Genomic DNA, 27,928 nt, shown 5'->3' on the forward strand with positions numbered 1-27,928 from the left:
GAGGCAGGAAAAATAAACCACGAGACCAATTTGGAGGGGTTTAATATGTATAGTTGAAGGGGTTTAACTTTATCTAGGTGAAGGGATTTAACTTTATATTTAGTTGAAGGGGTTTAACTTTATATATAGTTGAAGGGGTTTAACTTTATATCTACTTGAAGGGGTTTAACTTTATATCTACTTGAAGGGGCTTAACTTTATATCTACTTGAAGGGGTTTAACTTTATATCTACTTGAAGGGGTTTAACTTTATATACAGTTGAAGGGGTTTAACTTTATATCTACTTGAAGGGGTTTAACTTTATATCTACTTGAAGGGGCTTAACTTTATATCTGCTTGAAGGGGTTTAACTTTACATCTAGCTTCATACCTTGGCTCCTGACGTCAACTTCATATCCTTTGTAGGTATATTTATCTTCCCCTTATTTGTTAATATTCCTCTGCCTTGATTTTTACGTGTTTTTATTCTTATTTTTCCACCCTACTGATTGATTCGTGTTTGTTATCTACTGTTTTGCTGTGTGTGTGTGTGTGGCTTGATTTTTTTACGAGTTTTTATTGTTTTTCACCCAGCAGTATATCAAATCAGGTGTGTTATCTTTACTGTCTTGCTTGGTGTGTGTGTGTGTGTGTGTGTGTGTGTGTGTGTGTGTGTGTGTGTGTGTGTGTAGAAATAAACATGAATCTAGGCAGGCAAGACCTTGAGGCAGATCTATTTTGGCGTCAGGGGATTACGTAAAAGATAGAATAATACTGTCAAGGGGGCGTGTTAGACGGGGGTAGAGAGAGAGAGAGAGAGAGAGAGAGAGAGATGAGGGGGGTAGTATGAAGTAGGGTGGCGTAGAGAAATCAACGTCTTGAATATGTAGCATACGACATTGAGGTAACGTGAGGTAGACAGGAATGGGATAGATACAAGCAGATATGAGAGAGAGACAGACAGACAGACAGAGAGTGAGTTAGGTATGCAGGTAGGTAGGCATTAAAGTTACAGGAAGCGAGGTAAACTCAGACAAAAAAATACCACCAAAACAAAGTGTGAAGGTAGCGACAAAAGTGCACGACTGAGATTTAAAAGATTAATAAAAATCCATATAGATAAGAGATAAGATTTTTTTGAAAGAAGATACTAGACTAGATAGGAAGGTGAGTAAGATAATGATGCTTGATAGGAGAGATTATGCGAAGTGGTGATGATGATGATGATGATGATGATGATGATGATTGAACACTTAATATATATTTCATGGCTACAGACAAAAATTTTTTTTCTTAGTATGATGATGGAACATTTATAGCATATCCTTGAAGCTGGTAAGATGTTTTTGTTTTTTTACTTAGAGGAAGTTGTTTTGTCTGCTTAGGAGGGCTTAGTCTCCATAACTCTCGCGCGCTTTTTAACTCTGGCGCACTTTGGAGATCTCATAATCTGAAGAAAACAATAACAAATCTAACCTTGAATTATAGAGGAATTGAAGAGTTAGTGTGGAGATTTATCAGTATGTGTAGTGATGATTCAAATAGTTTTCACCTGACGGAACTGGCCTACTCACTAATTTGTATAAGATGTTGTTGCCTGAAATTAGATATGCCTTAGTTTATGAGGTACGGATGCGTCTCCATGGTTACTAGTCAAATGGGCTTGCCAGTCTGACTATGCTTGGCTCTCAACTAATCTTAAAATAGGATAAAGATCTTCGTGAGGTTAAAATAAACGAACTGGACTCGGTGTGCTAGTTGTGATGGGATGTTAAGTCGTTGGGGAGGTAGAGAGGTAAGTGGTTGAGTCATTAGAGGGTGATGTGGCAGTGCGGCGTGATGTGGCGGGATTGGACTAACGTGGTGTAATGGAGGTGTGTGTGTGTGTGTGTGTTTGTGTGTGTGTGTGTGTGTGTGTGTGTGTCGTTGATTTAGTGTGGGACTGTGTAGTGATGTACTAGGATGAGATTGTAGGTTGGTGTGGTGAGCTGTGGTATTTTGCCGTGTGGTGTGGTGAACTGTGGTATTGTGGTGTCGTGTGGTGTGATGAGTTGTGGTATTGTGGTGTCATGCGGTGTTGTGAGTTGTGGTGATGTGGTGTGTGATGTGATGAGTTGTGGTACTGTGCTGTCGTGTGGTGTGATGAGTTATGATACTGTAGTGTCGTGTGGTGTGATCAGTTGTGGTATTGTGATGTGTGGTGTGATGAGTTGTAGTACTGTAGTGTCGTGTGGTGTGATCAGTTGTGGTACTATTTGGTGTCCTGGTGTGCTGTTGTGGTAGTGGTGATGTGTGTTTACGGTGTGATATACAGAGCTGTATGGATTCAGAGAGAGAGAGAGTCGACCTTAGTAGTAGTTTTGCTGCAAGGTTATATATGTCAGTTGCTGGGTCTGGTGTATTGTATGTGGTGTACTGTATGTTGTGTGCATTAGTGTTTATCGTATGGTGATTGTGTGGTGATGCAGTGTGTAGTGTGGTGCAATACTACTGTTACGTGGCGTTTGATGACCTAGCAGGTGTGGTGTGTATTGTGCTGATGTCTTACGGGTATGGTGTATAATATGATTCAGTAGTATTAGTGGTGTGACGTGGCATGTAGTGTGGTGATGCAATAGTGTGGTGTTGGACGGCGTACAGTATAGTGGTGTAGTGTAGTAGACCAATATGGTGTTGTTGGCGTGGCATGTGTGGTGTTTCCTGAGAGTGTGGGCAGGCCAGGGGTGCGACACGCTGCCGCCGTAGGTTGCGTCATTCTCTCTCTCCACCCCCACCCCCCATCCCCGCCTTCCCCCTCTCGCCCTCTGCACTACCCCTCCCAGACCCTCTCCTGCACTCCCCTCCCCTCCCCTCTTCCTCTTCCCCTCCCTACTTCCTCCCCCGGACCTCTCTTTACACCCCCTTGCCTTCTCATCTTCCAGTGCTCCCCCATCCTTTCCCCTTTCTTCCTCAGTCTCTCTCTGCACCCCCTCCAGTTCTCTCCCCTCTCCCCATACTTACACTCCCTCCCCTCCCCGCAAAGTCTACCACCCGCGTCCATCCCCGCCCTTCTCCTCCCCTTCCCCTTGCTCTCTCTCTCTGTGCTTCTCCCCTGCCGCTTCCCCACCCACCTGACTACGCCTCCCGCCTCCCTCTCTTCCTCTCCTCCCCTTCCGCTATCCATCTTCCCTCTCCCCTTCCCCTCTCCCTCTCCCTCTCCCCTTCCCCTCTCCTCTCTGCTAGCCAGTCACGCCCCAATCCCTTCCTCTTCTCTGCTGCCACTCCCCGCTCCCAACTTCCTACCCGCCCCACCCCCTCCTCCCTGACCCTTCTTTTCTCACCCCACCCTCCTCCTCTTGCCTGTCCGTCCCCTTCCTCACTCTCCCACCTGTCTCCTCCCTCCCCAAGTGCCTCCTCCCCCTGTCTCTATCCTCCCCTCCATCTTTCCATTCTGTCTTCATCCCTTCCCTCTCCACGTGTCTTTCCTCCTCCTCTACTCCCTCCTTCCACCTCCGCTCCTCTCCACCACTACCGTCCCACACCATTTCCTCTCTTCTCACCCTCTTCACTCATTCTTCCCACGAACTTCTTCCTTCCTTCCTTCCTTCGCACTCTGTGTCTTGCTGTTCTCTTTGCATCAAGTATAATTTAATCGCCGTCTGTGTTCCCCTTTTATCTCCATTTTTACGTCAGTTTGTCCTCTTATCATCCGTTTTCTCCCTCATGTCCCTCCAGCCAACCTTGACCCTCCCTTATCTTCCTCTCCCTCCCGTCCCCGTCTCTCCTCTCCCTCCCTCCCTCCCTCTTCTCTCCTCTCCCTCCCTCCCTCCCTCTTCTCCCTGTCTCTCTCCCTCCCTCCCTTTAATATCAGCCCCTCCCCTCTCTTTTCCCGCGTCTTCTCGCTCCTCACCGTCTCTTCCCCTCTCCCTCCCTCCCTTTAATATCAGCCCCTCCCCTCTTCCCGCGTCTTCTCGCTCCTCACCGTCTCTCCCCTCTCCCTCCCTCCCTTGCTCTTCTTCCTATCTCTCTCCCTCCTTTTTATATCAGCCCCTCCTCTCTTCCCGCCTTTCCTCTCCCCTCTCTCTCCCACCTCTCCTCTCCCCTCTCTCTCCTCTCCCCTCTCTCTCCCACCTCTCCTCTCCCCTCTCTCTTCCACCTCTCCTCTCCCCTCTCCCGTCGGGCTGAAGGGATTTAAATGTCTGTCGGTAATCAGGAGCGTCTACTTAATACGATTACGTCTGTCATTCATGCTTGCCACCGCCGGCCGATTTTATTCACTTCTGGAGAGGCTTTGAATGGAGGGGTTAGGTGTAGCCTTCATTAACCCCTTCATTACCGGACGTCTGAACTGCATAAAAGATCGTGTATTGCCGCCACCACCTCCATGCCTTTTTTTTCTAGTCTAGGTTGGGGTGAGGCAATAGTAACATAAAAGACTCCCCCTGGTAGAAATGATTTAATGCACTTACAGTTTACATGATAAAGCCTACTGACCAACTAACATTGCTAGGTCTTCTTACTCCCTACTTCCACGTACATACATCCTGCCTACACTCACCGTATCTATCTACCCGGTTTAAGGTGACTGTGTGCCCATTCCACCTCTTTGTATCTACTTTGTTCAATGTGAGTTTTGCCATTCCACCTCACTGTTACTTAGAAAACTTACAAGGTGTACTTAAGACTCCAGTTGTGGGGTTTCGTCTGGGAGATGGTGACGTTGGTAGCCATGGTGGTAGTTGTGGTAGGAAGGGGTTGTGATGGTATGTGAGTAAGGGTGTTGGTAGCCATGGTGGTAGTTGTGGTAGGAAGGGGTTGTGTTGGTATGTGAGTAAGGGTGTTGGTAGCCATGGTGGTAGTTGTGGTAGGAAGGGGTTGTGATGGTATGTAAGGATGTTTGTAGATGATGCTTGGTGGTGGAATTGTTGTAGGTATGGTAGCAATAGTTGTTGTGGTAGTGGTGGGTGAGGGTGAAATTGTGGTTGTAATAAATGGTGATGGGTGAAATGGTAGAGATGGTGGTAGTTTTAATGGCTAGTGAAAATGCTGGTAGTGGTGGTGGTGGTAGTGGTTAATGAAGTTATAGGAATTGTGGTAGTAGTATGGTTGTTGTAGTTAATTTTTGTGATATGTTATAGGCATGATAGCAGCAATAGTTGTGGTTTTTGTGATGCTAGTAGTGGTGGTAGAGATTGCAGTTACTGATGGTGGTAGCGACGGTGGTAGGTAGTTGTAGCGATGGTGGTTGTGATGGTAATGATGGTGGTAGGTGAAAGACGAGTGGTGGTTGTGGTAGAGACTTAGGTAATGATGGTGGTGAATTGACTGCGATGGTGGTGGTGGTGGTAGCAGGGATGGTGGTAGGTGAAAGACCGCTAGATAAGTGTTAAAGAGAATCGCTGGTGCGCATCCTGCATTGAACAGGTGGCGCCGATGGTGGTAGAAGGGGGGGGGGGGCTCTCACTGTCAAGGCCAACCGACATTGCGAGGAAGTAGTACTAGGACTGGTTGGAATGGTAGACAGATTGTGGTAGTTGTGGTGGTGGTTGTGGTTATAGAGAGGGTAGAAAATGGATGATGCTCGTAGATAGTGGTGGTGGTTGTGGAGGGATGGTGGTAGTTGTGGTTGTAGAGAGGTGGTTATTATTGTAGAAGAGTGATTGTAAACTGATGCTTCTAGTTGTGGTTGGCAGTAAATGAGTGGTTGTGGTAGTGGTTGTAGAAACAAGTTTGGTAGGTGGATGGTGGTGGTGATAGATGTGGTTGTAAAAAAAGATGGTCTTGGATGGATGGTGGTAGTTGTGGTTGTGGAAAGATGGTTATTAATGGTTATGGAGGGAGAGTGGTAATGGTGGTAGTTGAGTTATAGATAAAGTAAGGCGGCTGGGTTAATAGGAATGGCCATAATTGGAATATAGAAAGGATGAAGAGAAGGGTGGTAGTTACATATTATTATTATTATTATTAATTATTATTTAGGAAAGATTATTTAGCACTCGTAGAAAAGGTGAGCATATGATGGTAATGATAGGGAAAGGAGAGGTATGGAAGTGATAATAATGTATGAAGATTAACATGAAAATTATAGTAGTTGGTGTGGTCGTGCTAATGTTTGTAGATGCAGTATTATATGTGATATGTACAGACAGCAGGTAGACAGCAGGTACAGCCAGGGAGACAGCACTTGTAGGTCTCCAAACAGTGCCCAGTAGACAGCTTAGACAGGCGAACAGACAGCCTTCTCCAAGTCACCTTTCAAAGTGCTATTCAGATTAGGAGAGAGAGAGAGAGTTGAAATAGCAAAATATGTGAACTTCAGACCAGATGTTTGCATAAACGTACATAAGGAAACAGACATATAAACGCACATGGACACAACAGACGCTCATATGAAGACGCTCATATGTACACACACACACACACACACACACACACACACACACACACACACACACACACACACACACACACAACTGTAATGCGCAGACAGACACCCCACACCCACATAAATAAACAAATGTGCATAGAAATAGACACAGCAACAATATTCTCTCTCTCTCTCTCTCTCTCTCTCTCTCACACACACACACACACACACACACACACACACACACACACACACACACACACACACACACACACACGTTCAAGTAGACAGGCAGACAGACAAGCACTCCTGAAGAAACAGTGCCTGGAGCAGGTGTGAGAAAGAAAGAAAGAAGTAAGTGAAAAAGTGCACCTCTTGTGACATAAAGTTGAAGGTAGTCGTCATGCGTCACTGGAGAGAGAGAGAGAGAGAGAGAGAGAGAGAGAGAGAGGAATAAAAGGAGATGGAGGGGAGGATAAGGAGGAAGAGAAGGAGGGTGGGGGATGGAGACAGTATTAAAAGAGGAAGAATTAAAAGGGACTGGAGGCGAAACTTGAGAGAGAGAGAGAGAGAGGTGTCGCCAAACAAAAGATAATGAATGGGTAGAGGCGTGTATAAAGAGTAAAGCGAGTGAGTAAGCAGAAGGCGCTGTACCGTTGACCCACTATGTTTGAGTCACTAACCTCGAACTTGGGGTGAGAGAGAGAGAGAGAGAGAGAGAGAGGAGGAGGAGGAGGAGGAGAAGGAGGAGGAAGGGAAGGAAGAAGACATGTTGAAGGAAGGGCGAAGGGGAGGTGGAAGGAAGGAAGAGAGAGTAACAGAGGGAGTGAAAGAAGGGAGATTTTGGGGATGAGGTTAAACAAGAAAATTAAATGAGGGAAAGGGGAGTTGGAGGGGGGGGGGGCAATAGAAGAAGGAGGGATAGAAGATTCAAAAAAGGAAGGAAAGAAAATTGATGGAAATGGGGAAAGATATGGAGGAGTGAGGGAAGAGAGACTGAATAAAGTTGAATGAGTTTGTAAGAGACAGGAGGGCTGAGTTGAAGGAAATGTGGAAAGAAAAGTAGGTAAGCGCATCGGAATGTGGAGAAAACTAAGAGAGGAAATGAGGTGAAGGTGATGAGAGAGAGAGAGAGAGAGAGAGAGAGAGAGAGAGGAAAACAGGAAGTGGAAACGCAAGGGGAGAAAAAAATAAATCCAAAAGAACAGGAAACTAAATGAACTTGACAATCCAGAACATCAAATTCGAAATATCCAATAACATCGAAAACACCCCATGTAAAAAAAAATAATAAAGACTAAAGAGGGACACATTAAAAAAAATAATTATAATTGCAGTGAACCTAATATTCATTTACGGGTCACAGGTTTTTGCATTTTCTATTCCCACATCTGAAATGAAAGAAAATCGGAGGGGGGACTTTAAAAATTGGCAGAAGACAATTAACACCTGTTCCGTTTTTGAGAGTCATGGCGGCCGTGTGTTTGACCGCGGGAGCCTTGGATTGTGGGGGGGGAGGGAGGGGTAGAGGGAGGACGAGTTTCTGAGAGTGGGAGGGGAAGGGGGAGGGGGAAGTTCGAACCAAAGGGGAAGAGGAAAGGGGGCAGACAGGTAAGAATTAGGTGGTGGGAGGGGGATTGGGGAAGAGGAAGAAGAGAAGGGGAGGAAAGATCAGGATTGAGAGGGAGCTTTAAGAGAGGAGGAATGGGGGAAGGGTAGGTAAGAGTTGGGTGGGAGGTTTGGAGGAGGGACTAAGGTAGAGGGGATGTGGAGGGAGAGAAAGGGGAGGGAGGAGGGAGTGGGAGATTAGAAGCAGAGAAATATGTATGGTTACCTGTAGGGAAGGGGGGTTCAAATAGTAGGGGGAGGGAAGGAAAGGAGGGCAGGCAGGTAAGAATTTGGTGGAAGGTAGGTAGATCAGGAGGGGGGGGGGTGTTGGTGGGTGGGCTGGGGTGAGGAGGGAAGGGAATGGGGTTTCTGGGGGAATGGGAAGGGAAAAGTGGACAATTAAAGCAGCAGGGAATTAACAAGGAAGAGAAATTGTTTGAGAGAGTGGATGTAATGCGGAAAAGATTGAATGAGAGAGAGAGAGAGAGAGAATTACCGGAAGGGAGAAAGGGGTATGGAAGAGAAGAATACGTGAATGGGGGAGGGAGGGGGAAGAAGAGAGAGAATGGAGTATTGTAGTGGGTAAGTGATGTGGGGAGGGAAGAATAGGGGAGGGGAGGAAGGGAGGGAAGAAAAGGAGAGGTCATAGGTAGGGAAGGAAGGAGCGAGGGGGGGGGGGAAGAAAGGGTGGTACCGTAACGAAGGTAGGAGGGAGAGAAAGAAGAGAGAAAAAGAGAAGGAAAAAAGACATGAGTTAAGGATAGACCATAAGCGGAGGAGGAGAAAGGAAGGGAGGGGAGCAAAGAAGAAACCATATGGGAGAGGAATGGAGGAAAGGGTGGGAGGAGGAGAGAGGAAGAGGGAGGAGGAGAGACCAGAAAGAGAAGGAAAAGCGGAGGGAGGAAAAGAAAAGGCCAAAGGAGGGAAGGGAAGAGGAAAGAAGAGACCATATGGGGGAGGGGAGGGAGGTATGTGTGGCATGTTGTGTACTTGGGGCTGGGTTTAAATCCCTCTCTGTCCCTATACCCTTCCCCCCCATCCTCTCTCTCTCTCTCTCTCTCTCTCTCTCTCTCTCTCTCTCTGTCTCCCTCTCTCCCTCCTATTATCCCACTTCCACTTTTCTCCCTTCTTCCATTTTCTCCCTCCCATTTTTCCATTCCAGTATTTTCACCCAGTCCATTCCCTCTCCCCTTCTCACCTACCTTTTCTTTCCCCACTCCCCTTCCTTCCATGCTCCTCATCTCTTCCTCTTCCCCCCTCTTCTCTCCTCTGTTTCCCTTTTCTCCTCTCTGTTCCCCTCCCCTCTTACCACCTCCCTTCCCCTCCCCCCTCCTCTCTTCTCCCCTCCCCTCCCCTCTGTTCCCCACTTCTCCCCTCTCCTCCCCTCTGTTCCCCTCTTCTCCCCTCCCCTCCCCGAGTCATTCTGGCCTTGGGAGAAGTCGTTGGCTTACTGGGGAGGGGGGAGGGGAGTTGAAGTGGGTGTGGGAAGGAGGAGGGGGAGGAAGTTATTTTGGTTGGAGGAGGGGGAGGAAGGATTGAGGAGGAGGAGAGATTTGTGGAAGACGAGGAAGAGGGAAAGAAGTCAAAGTTTGGAGCAGGAGGGGAGGAAGAATCGAGGAGGAGGAGGTAGTGGAGGGAGAGGAAATGGGAGGAGGAAGAAAGAAGGTAGGTAGGAGGAAGTAGGAGAGGAGAGGAAGAAGAGAACCCCTTCAACCTCAGAACGTCATTTATATTTTCTTCATGCTTTTGACTTTATTATTCAGCGTAGGTGAGTGTTCTACCTGGAGAGGCTTAGTATTACCTTCATTTACCCATTCACTCCGAGGATTTACTAGTATTAAATGTTTTCCAATCTCGCTGATTATTTTACAAGGCAGAGGAGAGGCCTTGAAATGCCCCTTTCACTTCAACGTTTTTTTAACAGGATGATTAGATGAAGGGGGAAAAAAAATCCATACACGAGATTATAGGTGGCCTTCGTTCATAAAAAAATATCTGTAAAATGGTCAGTGGTTGCCATCTCTCCATCTTCAGTGGTGAGTTGTAGCGACAGGTTAACGCCAAAATATGATGCTAGTCACGAAGATGTGCTGTGCTAAGGGTATAGAGCTGAAGTATTGTCTTATTTCACCATTAAGCAACCTGAAATAAGCTGCAAACGAACGAAAATCTTTGGCAGGTTAAGATGAAAAGAGTTTATACATATCAGATGGATCTCTCATCATATTAGTTGTCTCCAAAAGTGAATAAAATCTCACAGCAGCAAGAATGAGAGAGAGAGAGAGAGAGAGAGGCTGCGTATAGGAAGAGAGTGGAGAGATGAAAGACCTACTTCGACAGGATAATAAACAAGGTAGAGAGGAAGGAGGAAGATGGGAACGAATGCGAAGAAGAATAACAACAAATATCGCCTGAATCACATCCGGAACGATTTTGCTGTTCGTAATGTTGGAAATAATTGTTCCGATTGTGGTTGGCCTTGTGGTTGGAAGTTTTATTATTATTATTATTATTATTGTTATTATTATTATTATTTTTGTTAGATCTTGCCTGAGGAACTTGTGTCAGATTGGTGTGTGTGTGTGTGTGTGTGTGTGTGTGTGTGTGTGTGTGTGTGTGTTTGCGGAGGTGGTTGACCTCGCTTCCAACTTGGCTGGGGAGGGGGAGGGGTGAGCCTAAGGAGGGGCGTGCGTAGGGGAGAGGGGAGGGAAGGGGTAGTGTAGGGGGAAGGGAAGGGGTGAGAGGAGCGGGATGATTGTGGGAGTGGGAGAAGGGAGGGATTTCGCAGGTGTGAGGGGAAGGGGAGGGGAAGGGGTATTTGTGTATGGGAGACGGGAGGGGGGGAGTAGAAAAGAGAGAGAGGGCTGGGTGAAGGTTAATGACTCCTGTTATATCAACGGTGGGATGCCTAGCTATCGTTATCGGGCAGAGAGAGAGAGAGGTTGTCGACATCTGTTAAATTATCAACGTAGGATGCGCTGTTATCATTGCGTGTGTGTGTGTGTGTGTGTGTGAGAGAGAGAGAGAGAGAGAGAGGGGGAGAGAGGATGTCGTAGTTCAAGCCACTATCGCCTCTCTATCTGCTAATTATCAGGCCAGATGTCCCTCTTTATCTCATCGTGTGAATTAAGGGCACTCACCTTGATTGCATAATTAACTCTATAAGCCTCCCGAATATTTACTTTCCCTAATTTCCTTTTCCTGCCTTCCCAATCTGTATATTTGTCTGTTTATATATTGTGCCAGTGTTTTATCTGTTTATCTTTTATCTCTCTTCCATCTGTCTGTCTGTCTATCTGTCTGTCTCTATCTATCGATGTTGTTTCTGGCCACTCACCCCTAGACGTATGCCTATCACGTGTTTGGGGGGTTTGGTTGTTAAGGCCTCTCTCTCTCTCTCTCTCTCTCTCTCTCTCTCTCTCTCTCATATCTTTTTGTCTTACCTTTCCTTCTCCCTTTACGTCTTTCTTCCGTATCTTCCTTTTACTTCTCCCTTCGTATAGATTCAGTCCGACACTTGCGAAACTCCTCCCCATCTCCCTGCTCTCCCCATCCAGTCCCCTATCTCCCTCTTCTCCCCAACCATATACACCCGTCCGTATTCTCCCCCTCCACACTCCCCATCTTCCTATTCTCCCCCCCACGCTCCCCATCTTCCTATTCTCCCCCCCACGCTCCCCATCTCCCTATTTTCCACATCCACACTCCCTCATCTCCTTGTTCTCCCCTTCCACACCCTTGTCGCCATCTCCCCTTCCTCCTCTTCGTCTACCCCGTTCACCCCCTCCACACTCCCCCATCACCTTCTCCCCTCCCTCCCTCCCCGTTCCCTGTCCCTGTCTTTCTCATTCTTTCTGTTTTTCTAACTTGGTGTTCCTCCCTTTTTCCTCCCTTTCTCTCAGTTTCTTTCTTCCATTTCCTTCTCCCTTTTCTCGCTCCTTCCTCATCGATATCTCCCCCGTCCTAGTTTTTCTCTGTCTGTCCTCAGCTCTTCACTCTCCCTCCTCTCCCCTCTCCTTCCTCCTCTCTCCTGTACTCCCCCTCCCCGTCCCCTCCCTTCTTCCTCTCTCTTTTACCCCCCTCCACGTCCTCTCCCTTCCTCCTCTCTCCTTTACTCCCTTCCCTCTCCTCTCCCTTCCCCCTCTCTCCTTTACCCCCTCCCCGTCCTCTCCCTTCCTCATCTCTCCTTTACACCCCTCCCCCTCCTCTCTCCTTTACACCCCTCCCCCTCCTCTCTCCTTTACACCCCTCCCCTTCCTCTCTCCTTTACACCCCTCCCCTTCCTCTCTCCTTTACACCCCTCCCCCTCCTCTCTCCTTAACTCCCCCTCTCCTCCCGTCCAAATCTCCCTTAGCGACAAAACAAGGTCCACTAGTTAACGACATTTCTCCCTACTCCCTCCCCTCCTTTCACCATTCCCTTACATCACCCCCTCCCACTCCCCCTCCCTGTATCTATTCTGTAACTACTCCCTCCCATCCAACATCTTCCCCCTCCCTTCTTCCGTTTATCCCACCTTCTCCACTTCCCAGCTCCTCCCTTTCATCTACTCCCTCACTCTGTCTTCCTTCCTTCTCTCCCTCCGTCTCATTTTTACCCTCCCCATATCCCTATTCTCTCCTCTCCATCTTACCCACTTTCTATATTTCCTTCCCCCACCCCTCTCTTCCCACTAACCGTTCCCTCTCTTCACTGTTTCCTCACCACTCCCCTTCTCCCCACCACTCCCCTTCTCCCCACCCCCTCTCTCGTCTCCCCTCATGTTTCCCCAACACTTACTGCTTTCATTCGCTTTTTGTTTTTCATTGGGTAAATATTAGCAATTCTATCTCTATACACTCTAGCATTTACAGGTGTTAAGTTACATTAGTTTTCTTGATTGCCTTACCTCATTATCGATTAATCTCTCCTCTCGTTAGTCCAGAAGGGGATGCGTACCGTGAAACAAGGGGAAAGGGGACTACATAACAACAATCTCCATACTGAACAGCGAAACAGCATTTATTTTTGACGCGACTCAGCTTGCAGAGAGTAAAATTCGGGGTTGAAACTATCCAATCTTCACATTAACCGCAGTTTCAATATGTTGGGTATAACTTCTTTCACATAAACAATTCCCTATAGGCTAAAGGTCAGTTTCATCAATACTCCCTTTAATCCCTCTACATACATGCTATCTTTGCAGTATGTGTATATCTATGGCGCCGAGTCGCTGATAAGTACTTTTGGTGTCATATTTGGCTGTTTATGTCATGATCGTGCTTAGGGTGAAGAAGGAACATGACTGGTTGTGTGTGTGTGTGTGTGTGTGTGTGTGTGTGTGTGTGTGTGTGTGTGTGTGTGTGTGTGTGTGTGTTTAAGGAGGGGTTAAATACGTAAAAGGAGGGACTGTAGTAAGAAGAGATTAGGTAACTGGAAATAAGAAGGGAGGGGAATGAAAGTAGAGAAGCTTTGGGAGATAAGCAAATGGAGTGAGAGAGACAGGCTAAGAGGAAGTGGGAGGGAGATGAAGAGGAAGAGGGGAGAAGAAAAAATGACTGATTATGAAGAGATGAACAGGAGGGAAGGGAAGTAAAAAGGGAAGAAGGACGGGAACGAAGGGATGATGAAACTGAAAAAGGAGTGTTAATGAAATGATGATGGAAGTGAAAGAGAAGATGAAGAGGATAATGACTAGCGAAGAAATGAAAGGATAATAGTAGAAATATTGTTGATTGGAAGTGAAGAAAGGATATGATGTAAGTGAAAAGGGTTGTGGGGAAGAGATGAAGGATGAAGCCCTTGAAGTTGGAACAGGAAGATGAAAGGATGCTTGTGATGAAAGTGAAGAAAAATGATAAAAGTCAGAAGGATGACAATAATAATCGAGGGAAGGATTGTATGATAATGATAGAAGTCGAACAAGATGACGAGAGAAAAGTGAAAAATGATAATGATAGAAGTTGGAGAAAGATGACTGTAGAAATTTTAAAATGATGATGATGGTGATGATGATAGTTGAAGTGTAAAGGAATAATAATTAATGTAGAAGTGGAAGAAATACGATAATGGAGGTGAGAAATAGTGCGGATGAAGAGGACTTAAGTGTGGAATGCAAAGAGGAAGCCAGAGGGAAACACAAGACGCTGCGTGGTTCACACTGTCCTGTTTGTGGTGTGTCTTGCTTACTTCATCAACCCCCTTGAGAGAGAGAGAGAGAGAGAGAGAGAGAGAGAGAGTGTTAACCTTCATGTTGTGTACACTGTTGTAATGTGCTTTGATGTGAGAAATCTTGTTGCTCAGTCAAGTGGGCTTCTGGTATATTTTGTACTTAGGATGCATGTTTAGAACCTTTAATTCCCCGTACATTTTTTCCTCCATTGCTCCTTCGGTACTAGAGATCTTTCTTTTTTTTCTTTTCTTTTTCTTAGGTGAATAAAATCAAGTGTTAACATGAATATATAGAAAAAATGTGTCCCCAGAAAGTATTTTATAGATCAGAGAGTAGTAGTAGGAAGTGAGAGAGAGTGGGTGCAGGAAGACAAGACAGAGGGAAGGAGAGGGAGGGAGGGAAGTAGAGTAGTGAGAAAGGGGTTGGGAGAGGGAGGGAGGGAGAAGGGGAGGTGTGATTGCATGATTGGAGTATGAATGAGGGTGTGTGTGCGTACATGTGTGCGTGTGTCGTAGTACGCACGTTCCATCCTGTACACCCGTATTTTCATTATCCATCACAGTCTTCCATTTCCTTATATTTATTATACCTACACTGATTATTTTTCTTTCATATTGTTTTATTCCCACCATTCAATTTACATTCGTATTTACACACTCCATTAACCCATCAATACGAGTGCTTTCTTATTCCTTGCTTCCTTCAGTTTTATTATCATTTTCATCGAAGCCTTTTAAAATATATTCTTGTTACCTATAGTTCTTTGCGTAATGGACCTGTTAAACTGGAATTTGTACATAGCCTTCATTAACATCTGTACTTAAGAGTTTCTAAGCCTCCTCTGGTATTAACAAGAATAGATTAAAATACGACGGGGTTGCTAAAGGAGATTAATTATTTATACCAGTTATACCGGATTTTGTTATATATTAGAATTTCACTTCGATTACCATTGTGAGAACTCCGACTGTTTTTCTCCATTTTTTTTTTAAATCTGTCCACTCCATTCATTACTAGAGATTATTGTCATTTTTAATCTTTCCTTGCTCTCGCCCTCCTACTTTCACTTCTACTTTCATGTTCAGACACTGGCCCGAAGGAAAAGTGGGTGGGGCAGAAACTTGTGTCTTGCCTTTCATTATAAACCCTTTCGCTACCATGGCGCCTTTTGTACTTTCTTGCTTTTTTTAGACGGTTTTCTTCAGCCTAGAGAGTGTGTGTGTGTGTGTGGAGTAAAATCGTCTGGAAGTAACAAGGATGGAATATGAAGCGTCATTGTATTGTAAAGGTAATTTGGTTATGTTTGTAATTGTTATTGTGGAAAATGTTAATTTCTGCATGAGTAACTCTCTCTCTCTCTCTCTCTCTCTCTCTCTCTCTCTCAGACGTTTAATAGGCATCTACGTGTGTGTGTCTAGATATTTTTTGTCAGCCTCTCCCCCAAGACCAAGAACCATCTGTATTTATATATTTTCTAGGTTTACACACACACACACACACACACACACACACACTTTCTATCTGTTTGCTTTGGTCTACATATGTGCGTCATTATTATGTTCGCACTTTCTTCATGTACGCACACACCATAACCAAAACGCACATGACGTAACAATCAGTCGGCCTCATCCATTCATGACCCACAAGCAGACATACAGTAGACGCGGAACTAAGCACACACACACACACACACACACACACACACACACACACACACACACACACACACACACACACACACACACACACACACACCTCCCCATACTTACACGAACCACGTACACATGTCTGTCCGTCCCACACACGTGCACAGATACGTACATAAAGATCCACGTACATTAATTCAGGGGGGACATTCCATACCCAAACCGGACCAGACGGCCACCCCCTCCCCTCCCCTCGCCTCCCCTCCCCTCCCCTTACTCCTTCCTCCCTCCTTCCCTCCCTCCTGTAGGCCTCCCGGGTTACATAACTTCCCTCCCTACCTCCCCGTCTGTCTCTCCATCCCCCCTCCTTAGCCATTTCTACGTCTCTCTCTCTCTCTCTCTCTCTCTCTCTCTCTCTCTCTCTCTCTCTCATTTTTCCCTATTCCCCTTTACTGATTTACCTCCATTCCTCCTTGTCTTCCCCCCTTTCCTCCGTTTTCCCTCTTCCTCCTTCCCTCCTTCCCTCCCTCCTCAGACCCTTCACCCCCCATCGTTTGGTGGCCTCAGACGTAACTGCGTAGAGAGAGAGGGGGGGGGGAAGAGAAAGGGGAGGGAAGGATGAGGGGAAGAGGGGTATAAGGGACGAGGAGAGAAGGTAGGAAAGAGTTGAGGACTGGGAGGGAAAAAGAAGAGGAAGGAAGGAGAGGAGAGAATGATGATGAGGGGTGGATTGAGGATTAGGAAATTAGGAAGAAGGAAGGCGAGGGGAGAGGAGAGAGAGTAAAGGTGAGAAGGAATGGGGAGAGGGGAGAGAATAGGAAGGTAGGAGAGAACGAGAGAAGAGGGGGGGACGGGTCGAGGAAGAGTGAAGGAAGGGTGGGGAGAAGCAAGGGCGTGGGGAGAGGGGAGAAGAGGAGAGATACAGGGTGGGGAAAGGAAGGGCGTGGGGAGAGGGGAGGGAAAGAGAGAAGCAAGGGACGATGAGAGAAAGAGAGCAGTGAGGGGAGGGAGGGAGGGAAGGATAGGGAGAGCCGTGAAGGAAGGTGGGGGGTGGGGTCCTACACAAGCACCTGTAGGCAAAGGGGTCATTCACCTTGCCTCGTTTTCCTCATTATGTACCCTTTCCCTATTCACTTTCACCCCCCGCATGTTTTTTTTTTTTTTCCTGTTATTTTCCCTCCTCACCTTTTTTATCATTCCTCACATTTTATCATTCCACAAAGTATAGCCTACTCATGTTCCTTCTTATTTCACTTTCACCATTTTTAGCCCGTCATTTTCTTTCCTCTTTTTCTCCTTTTCCTTTCCTTTTCATTATTTTCTTATTTTTCTGTCATTCTTTCTTGCATAGCTTTCACACACATATATTTATCGTAGCGTCTTCTTTCTTTTCTCCTTTCGTTTCCTCCCTTTTTATATATATCCTCATTCTGTCGGTGTTTCTTTCAGTGTACCCTTTCTGACTGCACGTGCGTTTTTTTAATTCATACTCTCATTCTCTTTCCTCCTTCCTTCCCCCCCTTCCCTTTATTTCCTTATTACCTGTCGGCGTTTCTTTTGTCGTCGTTTCCTTCTTATTTCTTTTGACCTCAAATTTTCCCTTTACTCTCTTTTCCTCTCCCCCTTTTTTCCCCATCATCCATTCTTATTCCTTCCTTCCCTTTCGCCATTTATCTTTTATTTCTCCTTTCCTCCTTCCTCTGCAGTCTGTCCTTCCCTTACTCAAATATTTCTTAGCATCGTTCCATTCTCTCCTCCTTGTAATCCCTCTTCCTCGTAATTTGATTTTACTTCCTTTTCTGTCCTTCGGTAATTTCCTTTTCAGTTTTTCAAAATTTGGTGGCACGGGTATGGTAGCGGTAGCCAACTCCTTCACCCCGAGAACTTCATTTTATTCTTACTACCAGACGATTTTACTCAGCTTTAGCGGGTTCGGAACTGGATTTGTTTACATAATACTCTTCACTCCCAGACGTCTCCCAAAAGGTGAAGCAAATTGTCATTAGGTAGCAAGGAGGAAATAAGATCTCGGGTGAAGGTATAGTGGTAGTAGTTGTGGTTGGAATGGTTGTGGTTGTAAGGCGATTGTGGTTGTGGTCACGGTGATTGTGGTCGTGCAGGGTGTGGTGATTTAGGGAGGTGCGGTTGTGGTGGTGGTGGTGGATGGTAGAGCTGTATTAGTGGTGGTAGTCGTGATGTTTGTGATAGCTGTGTTTAGAATTATGGTAGTTGTGGTGATGATTGTAGTATGTGGTAGATGAGGTGGTTATGGTAGAGTAGGCTGAGAGTTGTATTAATGGTGGTTGTGGTAGTTGTGGTTAGGATGTGTGGTGATTGTCTTTAGTTTTGGTGATGGTGGTAGTTTGTGGTAGGTGGGATGGTTATGGTAGTTGTGGCTAAGATTGATAGTGGTAATAGTGGATAGTTCTAAGTTGTATTGATGGTGGTCTTGGTAGTTGTGGTTAGGTTGATTGTGGTAGTTGTGGTTAGGTTGATTGTGGTAGTTGTGGTTAGATTGATTGTGGTGGTTGTGTTGTGGTTAGGATAATATACTGGGAATAACAATTAGGAGAGACTGACCCTTAGACCCCCCCCCTTACCCCTCCTATTCCTACCCCCTCCCTTTTCTGCTCCTCTCTCCCTCCCTCCCTCCCGTCCCTCCTTAATTCACCTCTTCCATTTATTTATTTTTTTCCTGTTCTTTCATTCATACCACCACCACCATTACTACTACTACTACTACTACCACTATTACGATTACTACTACTACTACTACGTTTTACAAACCAGCACATCCATCACTATTACTGATACTACTATTACTGCCACCATCATTACTACTACCACCATTGCCACCACCATTATATCTGTCACCATTACCACCATAACTACTCATACTAACTCCATTACTACTACTGTCACCATTACCACTACCAGTATTACCAACAAAATGACTACCATTGCTACCACCACCACCACAAATACCACCACCACATCCCCTGCAAATATCACCACCACCATCTCTACCACAATTACCACCACAGCTACCACACTTGATACCCAGTTGGAGGGCATAGCTAGCGTGGTTTGGTTTTAATGGTACGTGCTGTGGTGGTGGTGGTAGCTGTGGTACATGGGTCTTGGGGCGTATTTAGTGACGACGTGTGTGGCTATGGTGAGAGAGAGAGAATATTTAGTGTAAGAGGAAGAACAAATGTAAGAGGGAGACATAAGTATTTTTAATAGACCAGCGGCTTGTTCAAAATAGTGTGTGTGTGTGTGTGTGTGTGTGTGTGTGTGTGTGTGTGTGTGTGTGTGTGAGAGAGAGAGAGAGAGAGAGGGAGAGTTGAATGAATGAATTAGACGTGAATCGAGGTGTGTGTGTGTGTGTGTGTGTGTGTGTGTGAGAGAGAGAGAGAGAGAGAGGGAGAGTTGAATGAATGAATTAGACGTGAATCGAGGTGTGTGTGTGTGTGTGTGTGTGTGTGTCCTGGCAACCGGAAGATGAGGTGAAGGAACAGGAGAAGACAGCGGGCGGAGGGGGGGGGGGAGAATGTTGAATTTGATTGAAGGATGGGATGACGAGGTGGAAAGGAGAATGTACGAAGCAAAAAAGAAAGAATTAGAGAAGCAATGTAGAGATGTGAATCGAGAAGAGGAAAGGAGAGAGACGTGAGGAGGAAAGGAGCATTTATATGTAACTGGAGAAGGGAAAGAGGAGGGGAATGAGTTGGGGAGAGGGAAGGAGAAAGATGAAAGAAAACAAGGGAATAGATGAAACTAGGGGGGTGGAAGAAGGTAAAGGATATGAGGCGAGGAAAGAAGTGAGAAGATGAGTGGCGAAGAAACGAGAGATTAAAATTAGAGAAGAGAGAAGCTGAACAGAGGGGAGGAAGGAAGGGGAGCGAGAAAGAAAGCGAGCAGAAGAAACAGATGAGAAATTCTGGGAACAAGATGGACATTGAAGAGATTTAGAGAGAAAAGGGAAGGGCGGGAAGTGACATGGGGTGGAGGGGAAAGTGTATGGTGAGAGGGGAGGGACAAGATGAGTCAGGGGATGGGATGGCCGGAAGTGGTGGTAAGTGAGTGGGTTAACAGATGGTGAGATAATTCAGACAGCTAATCACACCCCTTCACACCCACACCATCCCTACCCTTAGCATAACAATACAGTCACAACGAGAGCGGCCTTCATAGTTTTTTTCTTACAGCGAGCAGACGGTTTTTTACAGAATTGGGGAATGAGTTACGTATAGCTTTCATTAACCCCTTCAATACACGAGGTCTTTCCGAAGCTTACAATCGTCTGGTAGAAATCGAATATGAGGTACCAGTAATAGGTCGACGGATTGAAATGGTTAATAATTACACTGAGATTTTTTTTTATTCTTGCCATCTTCAGACAATCTTATTTGCCTTTAGCGAGGTTTTTATAATTGGAGAAGACAGATAGAACCAGAGAGATCTAAACTAATTGAAATAGTTGAGTGTTAGAACTTAGAACAATATAAAAAGACGTCCTAGGGCTGAAGTGGCCAATGCTTCGTGGATAATCCGTTTAATGTACCCGTTTTCTTTTCTGTCGTATCCTACCCTCATACATTATTTTTATTTTTTTTTCTACCTGCATGATTTTATTTAGCTCAAAAAGGACATCCCTATTTTATCGATTTTATCCTATCTCTATTCCTTCCATTTATCCCCATTTTTGTTCTCTTATTTACATCTCATTTCTTCCCATTTAATAATCGTATTTTAGCCTTGTATTTAATTTCTTATGATTTTGTGTGTGTCTGTGTGTGTGTGTGTGTGTGTGTGTGTAACAGCTGGTTGACTCCTGCCATAATGCTGTTCCGCTTCTTAGTCTGCCTTCCTTCCTCTCTCTCTCTCTCTCTCTCTCTCTCTCTCTCTCTCTCTCTCTCTCCATTCTGGTCAGCAGTGTAGTGTTATTCTTAAAAATTACTCGGGCAGTTCGTGAGGAAGGAATAATAGAAAAGAAGATTGGAGGGTAAAGGGGGGAGGAATATAAGAGAGGGGGAAGAAGGAAAGACGTAGAGAATATAGAAAGAAAAAAGAAAGTGTTATTGAGGAGAGGAAAAGAGAGGAGAGAAGTAAACGGGGAAGGGAGAAGAGCTGAACGAAGATGAACTAAGAATAAGAATAGGGAAAGAGGAGGAGGAGAGTAGGGAGAATAAGAAGGATGTCGAAGAGGAGGAGGAGGAAAAGAAGGAGTGAGACGAGAATACGAAGAATAGTGGGAGGGAAAGAGGAAGTGGAGGAGGAGGAGGGGGTGAGGAAGAAGAAGGGAGGGACGGAGGAGGAGGAGTAGGTGACAGGATGTGGTCAAGGAGGAGGGAGGAAAGTGGAGGAAGGAAGCGGTGATAAAAGTCAAGACAGGACAAGTTGAACGAAGAGCAAATCCAGAAAAGAACTAAACAAAAGAAAAAGTTACTTGAACACACCTAAGCATATTAAAGGATTGTAAAGAGAGGCAGGAAGATGTGTGAAATTAATTAAGGTAAAATTGGAGGAATATTAAATGAGAAAAATAATAAACATAAATAAGAAAAAGAACAAGGGAAAGGGATATGGAATACGGTAGATTGGCTGGTTTAAAGATAGAGGAGTCATACCGAATTCCCCGCGTCACTTTCCTTTAATCTCTCTCTCTCTCTCTCTCTCTCTCTCTCTCTCTCTTTTCCATTGTTTAGCCTCCCCTTCCTTTATGCCCATTAACCAGAGTTATGCCTAAAGGAAAATGGATAATAGGGGTGAAGAGAAGGGGTGATAAGACGTAATTATAAGGGGAGAGGAGGAGGGAGATGTGGGTGATGTTAGGGAGAGAAGGATGGAGGGAGGAGGGAGAGAAGGATGGAGGGAGGAGGGAGAGAAGGATGGAGGGAGGAGGGACACGAGAGGTGTATGGGCAGGGAAAATCTACTTTATGTGGGTAGGTGGTGAGATGAGGGTAGAGGGAAGAGGGGAGGAAGGAGGGAGGGAAGGGATGGCAGGGGGTAGAAGGAGGGAGTGTTTGGAGGGAAGGGGTGGGGGGATAAAAAGGGAGATAGTAGGAGGAGAGAAGAGAGAGAAAGACAGGGGAGGAGGGAGAGAAGGAAGGGATGATAGTAGAGGAGAGCGAATGAGAAAGGAGGATGAGGAGACAGGGAGTGAGAGAAGGAAGAGATGACCGGGAGAAGAGGGAAAGGACAGAGGGAAGAGATAAAGGGAAAAGAATTGAGAAAAAAAATGTTAAAGAAAGAAGGGGAGGGGATGATAAAGAAAAGAGGGTATGGAGATAAGGAAGGATAAGCAGAAGAGTGGAGGGAGAGAAGGAAGGATAAGGAGAAGAGTGGAGGGAGAGAAGGAAGGGTAAAGAGAAGAGTGTAGGGAGGGAAGAGGGTATGGAGAGAAGGAAGGGTTGAAGGAGGGGAAGGTAATGAGCGTCGGTTGCTTTTGATCCAAGAGCAGCTCGGGTCCTTTGCCTCTCTGTCATTTGGTCAATTTTGGTTATTCTCTTCATCAGTTGCTTTCCTGATGTTTCCTTGTATTCCCTTCATCATTTTTCATCTTGGACTCCCATTTCCGACAATTTTCCTCTAACCTTTCTTCATTGTACACCTATTGCTCATTATGTCTTTGGTTTTCCACAGTATTACTAATTCACTTATGTTTTATTTTGCCATTTTTTGCTTATTCATATTTATTTTATTTTTCTGTTCTCAGGCTGGGGTAGAGAACTTTTTTTTTTTAATTTAGTAAACGAGACTTGGCTGATGTGCAAAACCCATCGATGTATCATAATAGCATTAATGATTACGGTAGTTCTCGTGATATCCCCAGCATGTGTTCATTATCGACGGTAGGTATCAAGCGCTGAAGTGATTACATGGATTTAATTTAATTTTATTTTTATTTTATCGACTTTTTGGAGGACTACTGGGCCTAAGGGAACATTGTTAATTATGCAGTCTGCCTAAAGTCTAATGCATAAAAAGGAGTCTTCTTATATTTAATTATTTATCTGTTTATTTTTCTATCATCACGGTGCACATTACTCCAGTCTTCCCTTTCAACACTCTTTCCCCCTTTCTCCTCCCTCACCCATTCTCGTCACCCATTCCCTCTCCTTCACCTCCATTATCATCACTCTCTCCATCAGTATGGGTGTCACTCGCTTCCTCTCCTTTATACTCCAATTACCGCTTATTCGCCCTCCTTCCCTCTTTATTATTTATCCCAGTTCTCATTCTTTATAGTGGCATCTTTCATCTCCTTATCATATTCTTTTCCGACCCAGTTTCTCTTTATTTCGCCCATTATTTTTTCTCTTTTCTCACCATTCCTCTTTAGCATTTATCTCTCTTTTTTTATCATCTTATTATTTAGAGTCGTTTTCGTCATTTCTCCACATTCTTCTATTTATAACCATGTTTCTTTATTTAATCTTCGTCCACTTTCATTCTCCTTTCTCCCCTATTTCTATGTCGTGTATCTGTATGCTTCCTTTCAGCTTTCCTATCATTCTTTACTTTTTCCATATATATTACTGAACCCAATTCTCCTTTCCCCGCGTTTGTCGTCTTCCCAGTTCTGTCTTTTCCACTAATATGTTTTTTCACACTTCATTTTTCCATATCCTCCCTTTTATTCTGAAATTCCCTCCTGCCTCTTTTATCACTTATTCTCCCCCATTTTTCTATCTGCTCTCCATTTTTTTTTTTTTATATATTTACTCGGTCTTTTTATCTTACGTCTACCCCTCCCCCCAAGCTTCGATTTATCCCTTTTCCTCAACACTTTTTTGTTCGATTTATTCCTTCATTTTTTTTTTTTTAGATTTATCCCTCTCCCTCCACACTTTTTTTTTTTTTTTTTTAATTATCCCTCTCTCCACACTTTTTCTTGAGTCATCTCTCTTCCCCATGTTTTCCCCATTGTCATTTTTCTTCCCCAGTTTCATTTTTCCTTTCCCTTCCCCACTTTTTTTTTTCCCCCCCGTCTGGCTGTGTCATTCCTATCCCAACTCCCCCCTTTTTTTTCCCCTCCCCAGTATCAGTTTTCTCCTTTCGCTCTCTCTTAACCAATCATTCTGGCACCTTTCCTCACAATTCTCCTTCACACACACACACACACACGGTTGACTACGCTGTTTAGTCTCTCTCTCTCTCTATATATATATGTATGTATGTATCTGTCTACCTGGTATCTTTGTGTGTGTGTGTGTCTCTCTCTCTCTCTATGTATGTATCTGTCTACCTGGTATCTGTCTGTGTCTGTCCGTCTGTCATCCAGGCTTAGGCTTCCTTTCCCGTCTGTCTCCCACCCTCCCTCCTCTCCCTCCCTTCCTCACTGCCACACCTTCGCACTCCCTTTCCCTCCCTCCTCACCCCTTCTCTTCCTCCCTTCTTCCAACACCTTCACACTTCCCTCCCTCCCTTTCCATCACCAATCCTTCCATCCATATTCACCATTTTCTCTCTCTCCCTCGTCCTTTCTCACCTTCCCTCTCCCTACCTCACCACCACACCTTAGCATTTCCCATCCTTCCCTCCCTCCCCATTCTTCCCGTACCGTCACCCTCCCTCTCTCCCTATCTCCCTTTCCTCCCCTTCACGGACCTACAGCTTTAATGTTAAGGCGTCTGGTGCTCGTCTGGCCTAGGTGTGGGTAGGTTGGTGGGGGCTGTATTGTAAGGGGAGATGGAAATTTGGAGGAGGGGGAGGGGAGAGAATTGAGGGGGAGAAGGAGGAAGGGGAAAATGGGATAGGGTGGGACGGAAGGGGAGAAAGAAAAGGGGGGGAAGACAGAGAGGATGTTGTTGAAGTCTCCCCTATCTCTTCATTTACTTGTCCCATTTTCTTTCTCATTCCACATTATATCCTTTCTTCGATTCCTCAGTCAAATGCCCTTATTCTCTCTCACCTTAATCGTCCATTTTTCATTCCTTCCCGTAGACACCCATCCAGACGAGGGAAAAGAAAAAAAAAATCTTTCTCCCTTTCCTCCCCCTCTCCCTCCCCTCTCTCCTCCTCATCTACCTCTACTCCCAGACGCCACTCTACGCCTTCCACCCCCCTCCCTCCCTCCCTCCCTCCTTCCTCCCTCTAGGGTTATGTAACATTTCGTACCGAGCGTCGTAGGCCCAACCAGAGAGAGAGAGAGAGAGAGAGAGACTGGGTGGTGTAAGAGTTGGCGTAGATGTCTGTAAAGGAGAGAGAGAGAGAGAGAGAGATGGAATGGGAGGTGTTTGTGTAGGTAGTCTGTAGTGTTCAGAAAGGAGAGGATGGGTTGGTATACAGGATGCTTAAAAAAAATGTAAACACTTATATGGCGAATTTGTACCGAGAGATATGTGTGTGTGTGTGTGTGTGTGTGTGTGTGTGTGTGTGTGTGTGTGTGTGTGTGTGTGTGAGCGTGCTGGTATAACAAATATGTACTGATGGTTTCCGTGGAGCAAGGATTCCGGAGGTTTGAATGGTGTGTGGATGGTTGTGTGCCACCATTTAAGTAGACGTGCTGTTGATAGTTCTCACAATGTATTACTTCGTCTTTTCTTGTCTTAGATCCTACTTCATATAATCTTGGGGTGGGAGAAAGTGCCAGGATGATTAGACTGATATTGTGGTAGCTGTTTTTTTTTTTCTTTTGCCTACTGTTCTTGTTTGTTTTACCTATCTGGGAGTCTTTTCAGCAGTGGACGAGATTGATTGACTGTGTGTGTGTGTGTGTGTGTGTGTGTAAGATTTGTTGTATTTATGGGTTTCTCTCTTTTTCCACAGAGGACGAGATTGACGTGGTGAGTGTAGGTAGCACTGACAGTGACTACTTCAGCAGTTCCAGCAAGGGCGGCACTAGTAAAGGGGGTGGGGGTGGGGGTGGGGGAGGAGGGGAGATAGGCAAACAGACCTCCCCACACCACACAGCCACTACCACCTTCGTTGCAACATCTGCAGGAGTGAAGCGTGTGGTTAGAGTGCGAACCAGTAACATTAATAACGTTCAGGTCAAGCCAAACAAGCGTCCACGTAACAGTAGTAAACAGATCCAGCCAGTCACGGTCGGGGTCAGAAGGAAAAACAGTGGGACTAATCAATCCAGTGTTGTATTCCTTCGCCGCACACCCACGAAGAACCCAAAGCGATTGCAGCAGCACCAAGAGCAGCAGCAGCAGCAGAAAGGAAGTCTGGGCCGTAAGCGCAAGTCCATACGAAGTGATTTTGATGACCCCGAGAAGCGACATCTACATAATTCCCTGGAGAGAATGCGACGGGTTGACCAGCGTAAGGCCTTTGATGAGCTGCGAGATCGGGTGCCTGAGTTGGCGGAGAAGGACAAGGTACCAAAAGTGGAGATTCTAAAAATGGCAGCCAAACACATCGATTCTGTTACTAGGAAGGAAAGGACTTTGGTGGAAGAGAAGGAAAATTTGGAACACTACCATAAAGAATTGCTAAAGAAGCTTCAGAGTCTTAGGAGACAACAACGGTAATTTTCTAGAAATATTCATATATATATATATATATAATCAAGTCATTGATTTGTATAAATATACAGTATAATTAAAAGTGAAGTGTGTCAGAGAGTGCTTAGATGTAGGAAAAACAGCATGGAGGGAGGCAGTGTGGGTGAGGAATAAAACCAGTCAACAGAAGTAGTTATTAGAGGAACAAAAAAATACGCCCCTGTTTTTTGGCTGGTCGCAAGACAAGTGTTTCCAGTTCTATGCAATAATCTTTCCAGAACCCCATTCCTCTCGCCCTCTTCCCATGCTACACGATGGTGCCTGCCGGAGTCTTAGAGTTGCACTTCTATCCTCTGTTTTATTTCCTTAAGATACCGTTTGTTAAATTGCCAGTGATGAGCAATACTTATTCTGATATTGGCACAGAATGAATACAAATGTTGAGGGTGGCATTGCAACTTGGATTTCTGGTCAATACTTAGTTTTTTTCACATCAATAGAAGCATTTGTTTTTCCCCAAGTGTTGATTGTGTGGTTGTAAGTGTGAGACAGGAACAACCAGAGTGGATTCCTTACCTCAGTATCCTGTCAAAACAATGCAAGTAGTACTAGTGTGTTGAGGTGGATTGGGGAATTGTGAATCCAAAGTTAATTGTAATCCCCCCCTTTTTTCTTTTTCATACAAGCAGCTCTCGAGGTGTATGCATAGAAGCAGTATATATATATAGTTTTGAGTAATATTTTAAATCAATTTTGGACACGTATAGTACTACATTAAGAAAAATTGAATGTATGGATGTCCAAGTTGATAATGTATTATTGATACTATTATAATTATTATTATTATTATTATTATTATTATTATTAAAGTTAGTATTAGGTCACTGATGTACCTTTTTTGGTCACCTCTTTATTGTTGGTGCCCAAAACCTGTATATTTGAGGTTTGTTTTGTGATAACACTTCATAGTATACATAACTTCTTAGTGGTAGGGCAGAGCTTTTGGCCAGGGGCAGGTTGTGTGTGTGTGTGTGTGTATGTGTGAGAGAGAGAGAGAGAGAGAGAGAGAGAGAGAGAGGAAGCGTTCATGTCGGTTGATGTAAATGATAGTGTTCGTTGTAAGTATATTTGTGCATCTTGCTGTATGAGGGGCAGTACATTGAATTGCTAGCTATTAGTAGGCACAGGTTGGACTAGGGTGCTTATTGTTATGCAGTACACTGACCTAATTTAACTTATCACAAAATTCAAGTACCAGTAACAAGAGAATTGAATTTCATGATTGTTGAAGGTTTTGTTGAATCACTTGCAAATAATATAAAATCGTAAGGCACAGTACCTAATAAATGATATTTGTTACAAAAATGTAAAGCTATAATTAACATAAGGGGTTTTCAGCATGTTTAATTGGGAAGTAAAGGTTCATTTTATATATTAAAGCTTTGAAAAGTATGTTTTCTTAGCCTATGTGTTTAGTGTCCCATTTATATGGTATTGCCATAGTGTTGACACACTCTGCCCTCTGATTGTTGCCATTCCTAGACATAAGTGAAATTATAATGTTTATTATCAACTGCTGTTATGACAACCTTTAACTTAACTGCTCTTTTCCTTTGTCCTGGTTACTTCTAACATTGCTGTCACTGCTGCTGTACTTCCACTCGTGCAACCTGTAGTTCAGCCACTACTTGAGCATTATTTCAGTAATTAATTTATTCAGGGGGTTTCCTCATTT

At 44.9% G+C, this 27,928-nt stretch overlaps 1 protein-coding gene across 1 annotated transcript in view; it reads left to right on the top strand.

Moving 5' to 3' along the window:
• LOC145409625 (uncharacterized) overlaps positions 1-26,852 on the top strand; it is a 42,319-nt gene extending 15,467 nt beyond the window's left edge. The window contains exon 3 of the mRNA XM_080279979.1: positions 25,511-26,852. Coding sequence (XP_080136105.1) covers positions 25,511-26,220 — 710 coding nt within the window. The 3' untranslated portion in view covers positions 26,221-26,852. The remainder of the gene's footprint in view (positions 1-25,510) is intronic.
• Positions 26,853-27,928: the final 1,076 nt, after the last annotated feature.

The sequence above is a fragment of the Coenobita brevimanus genome, chromosome 82, assembly GCF_032717465.1.
Source record: "Coenobita brevimanus isolate Jiangsu-jjx chromosome 82, ASM3271746v2, whole genome shotgun sequence".
Classification (NCBI taxonomy): domain Eukaryota; kingdom Metazoa; phylum Arthropoda; class Malacostraca; order Decapoda; family Coenobitidae; genus Coenobita; species Coenobita brevimanus.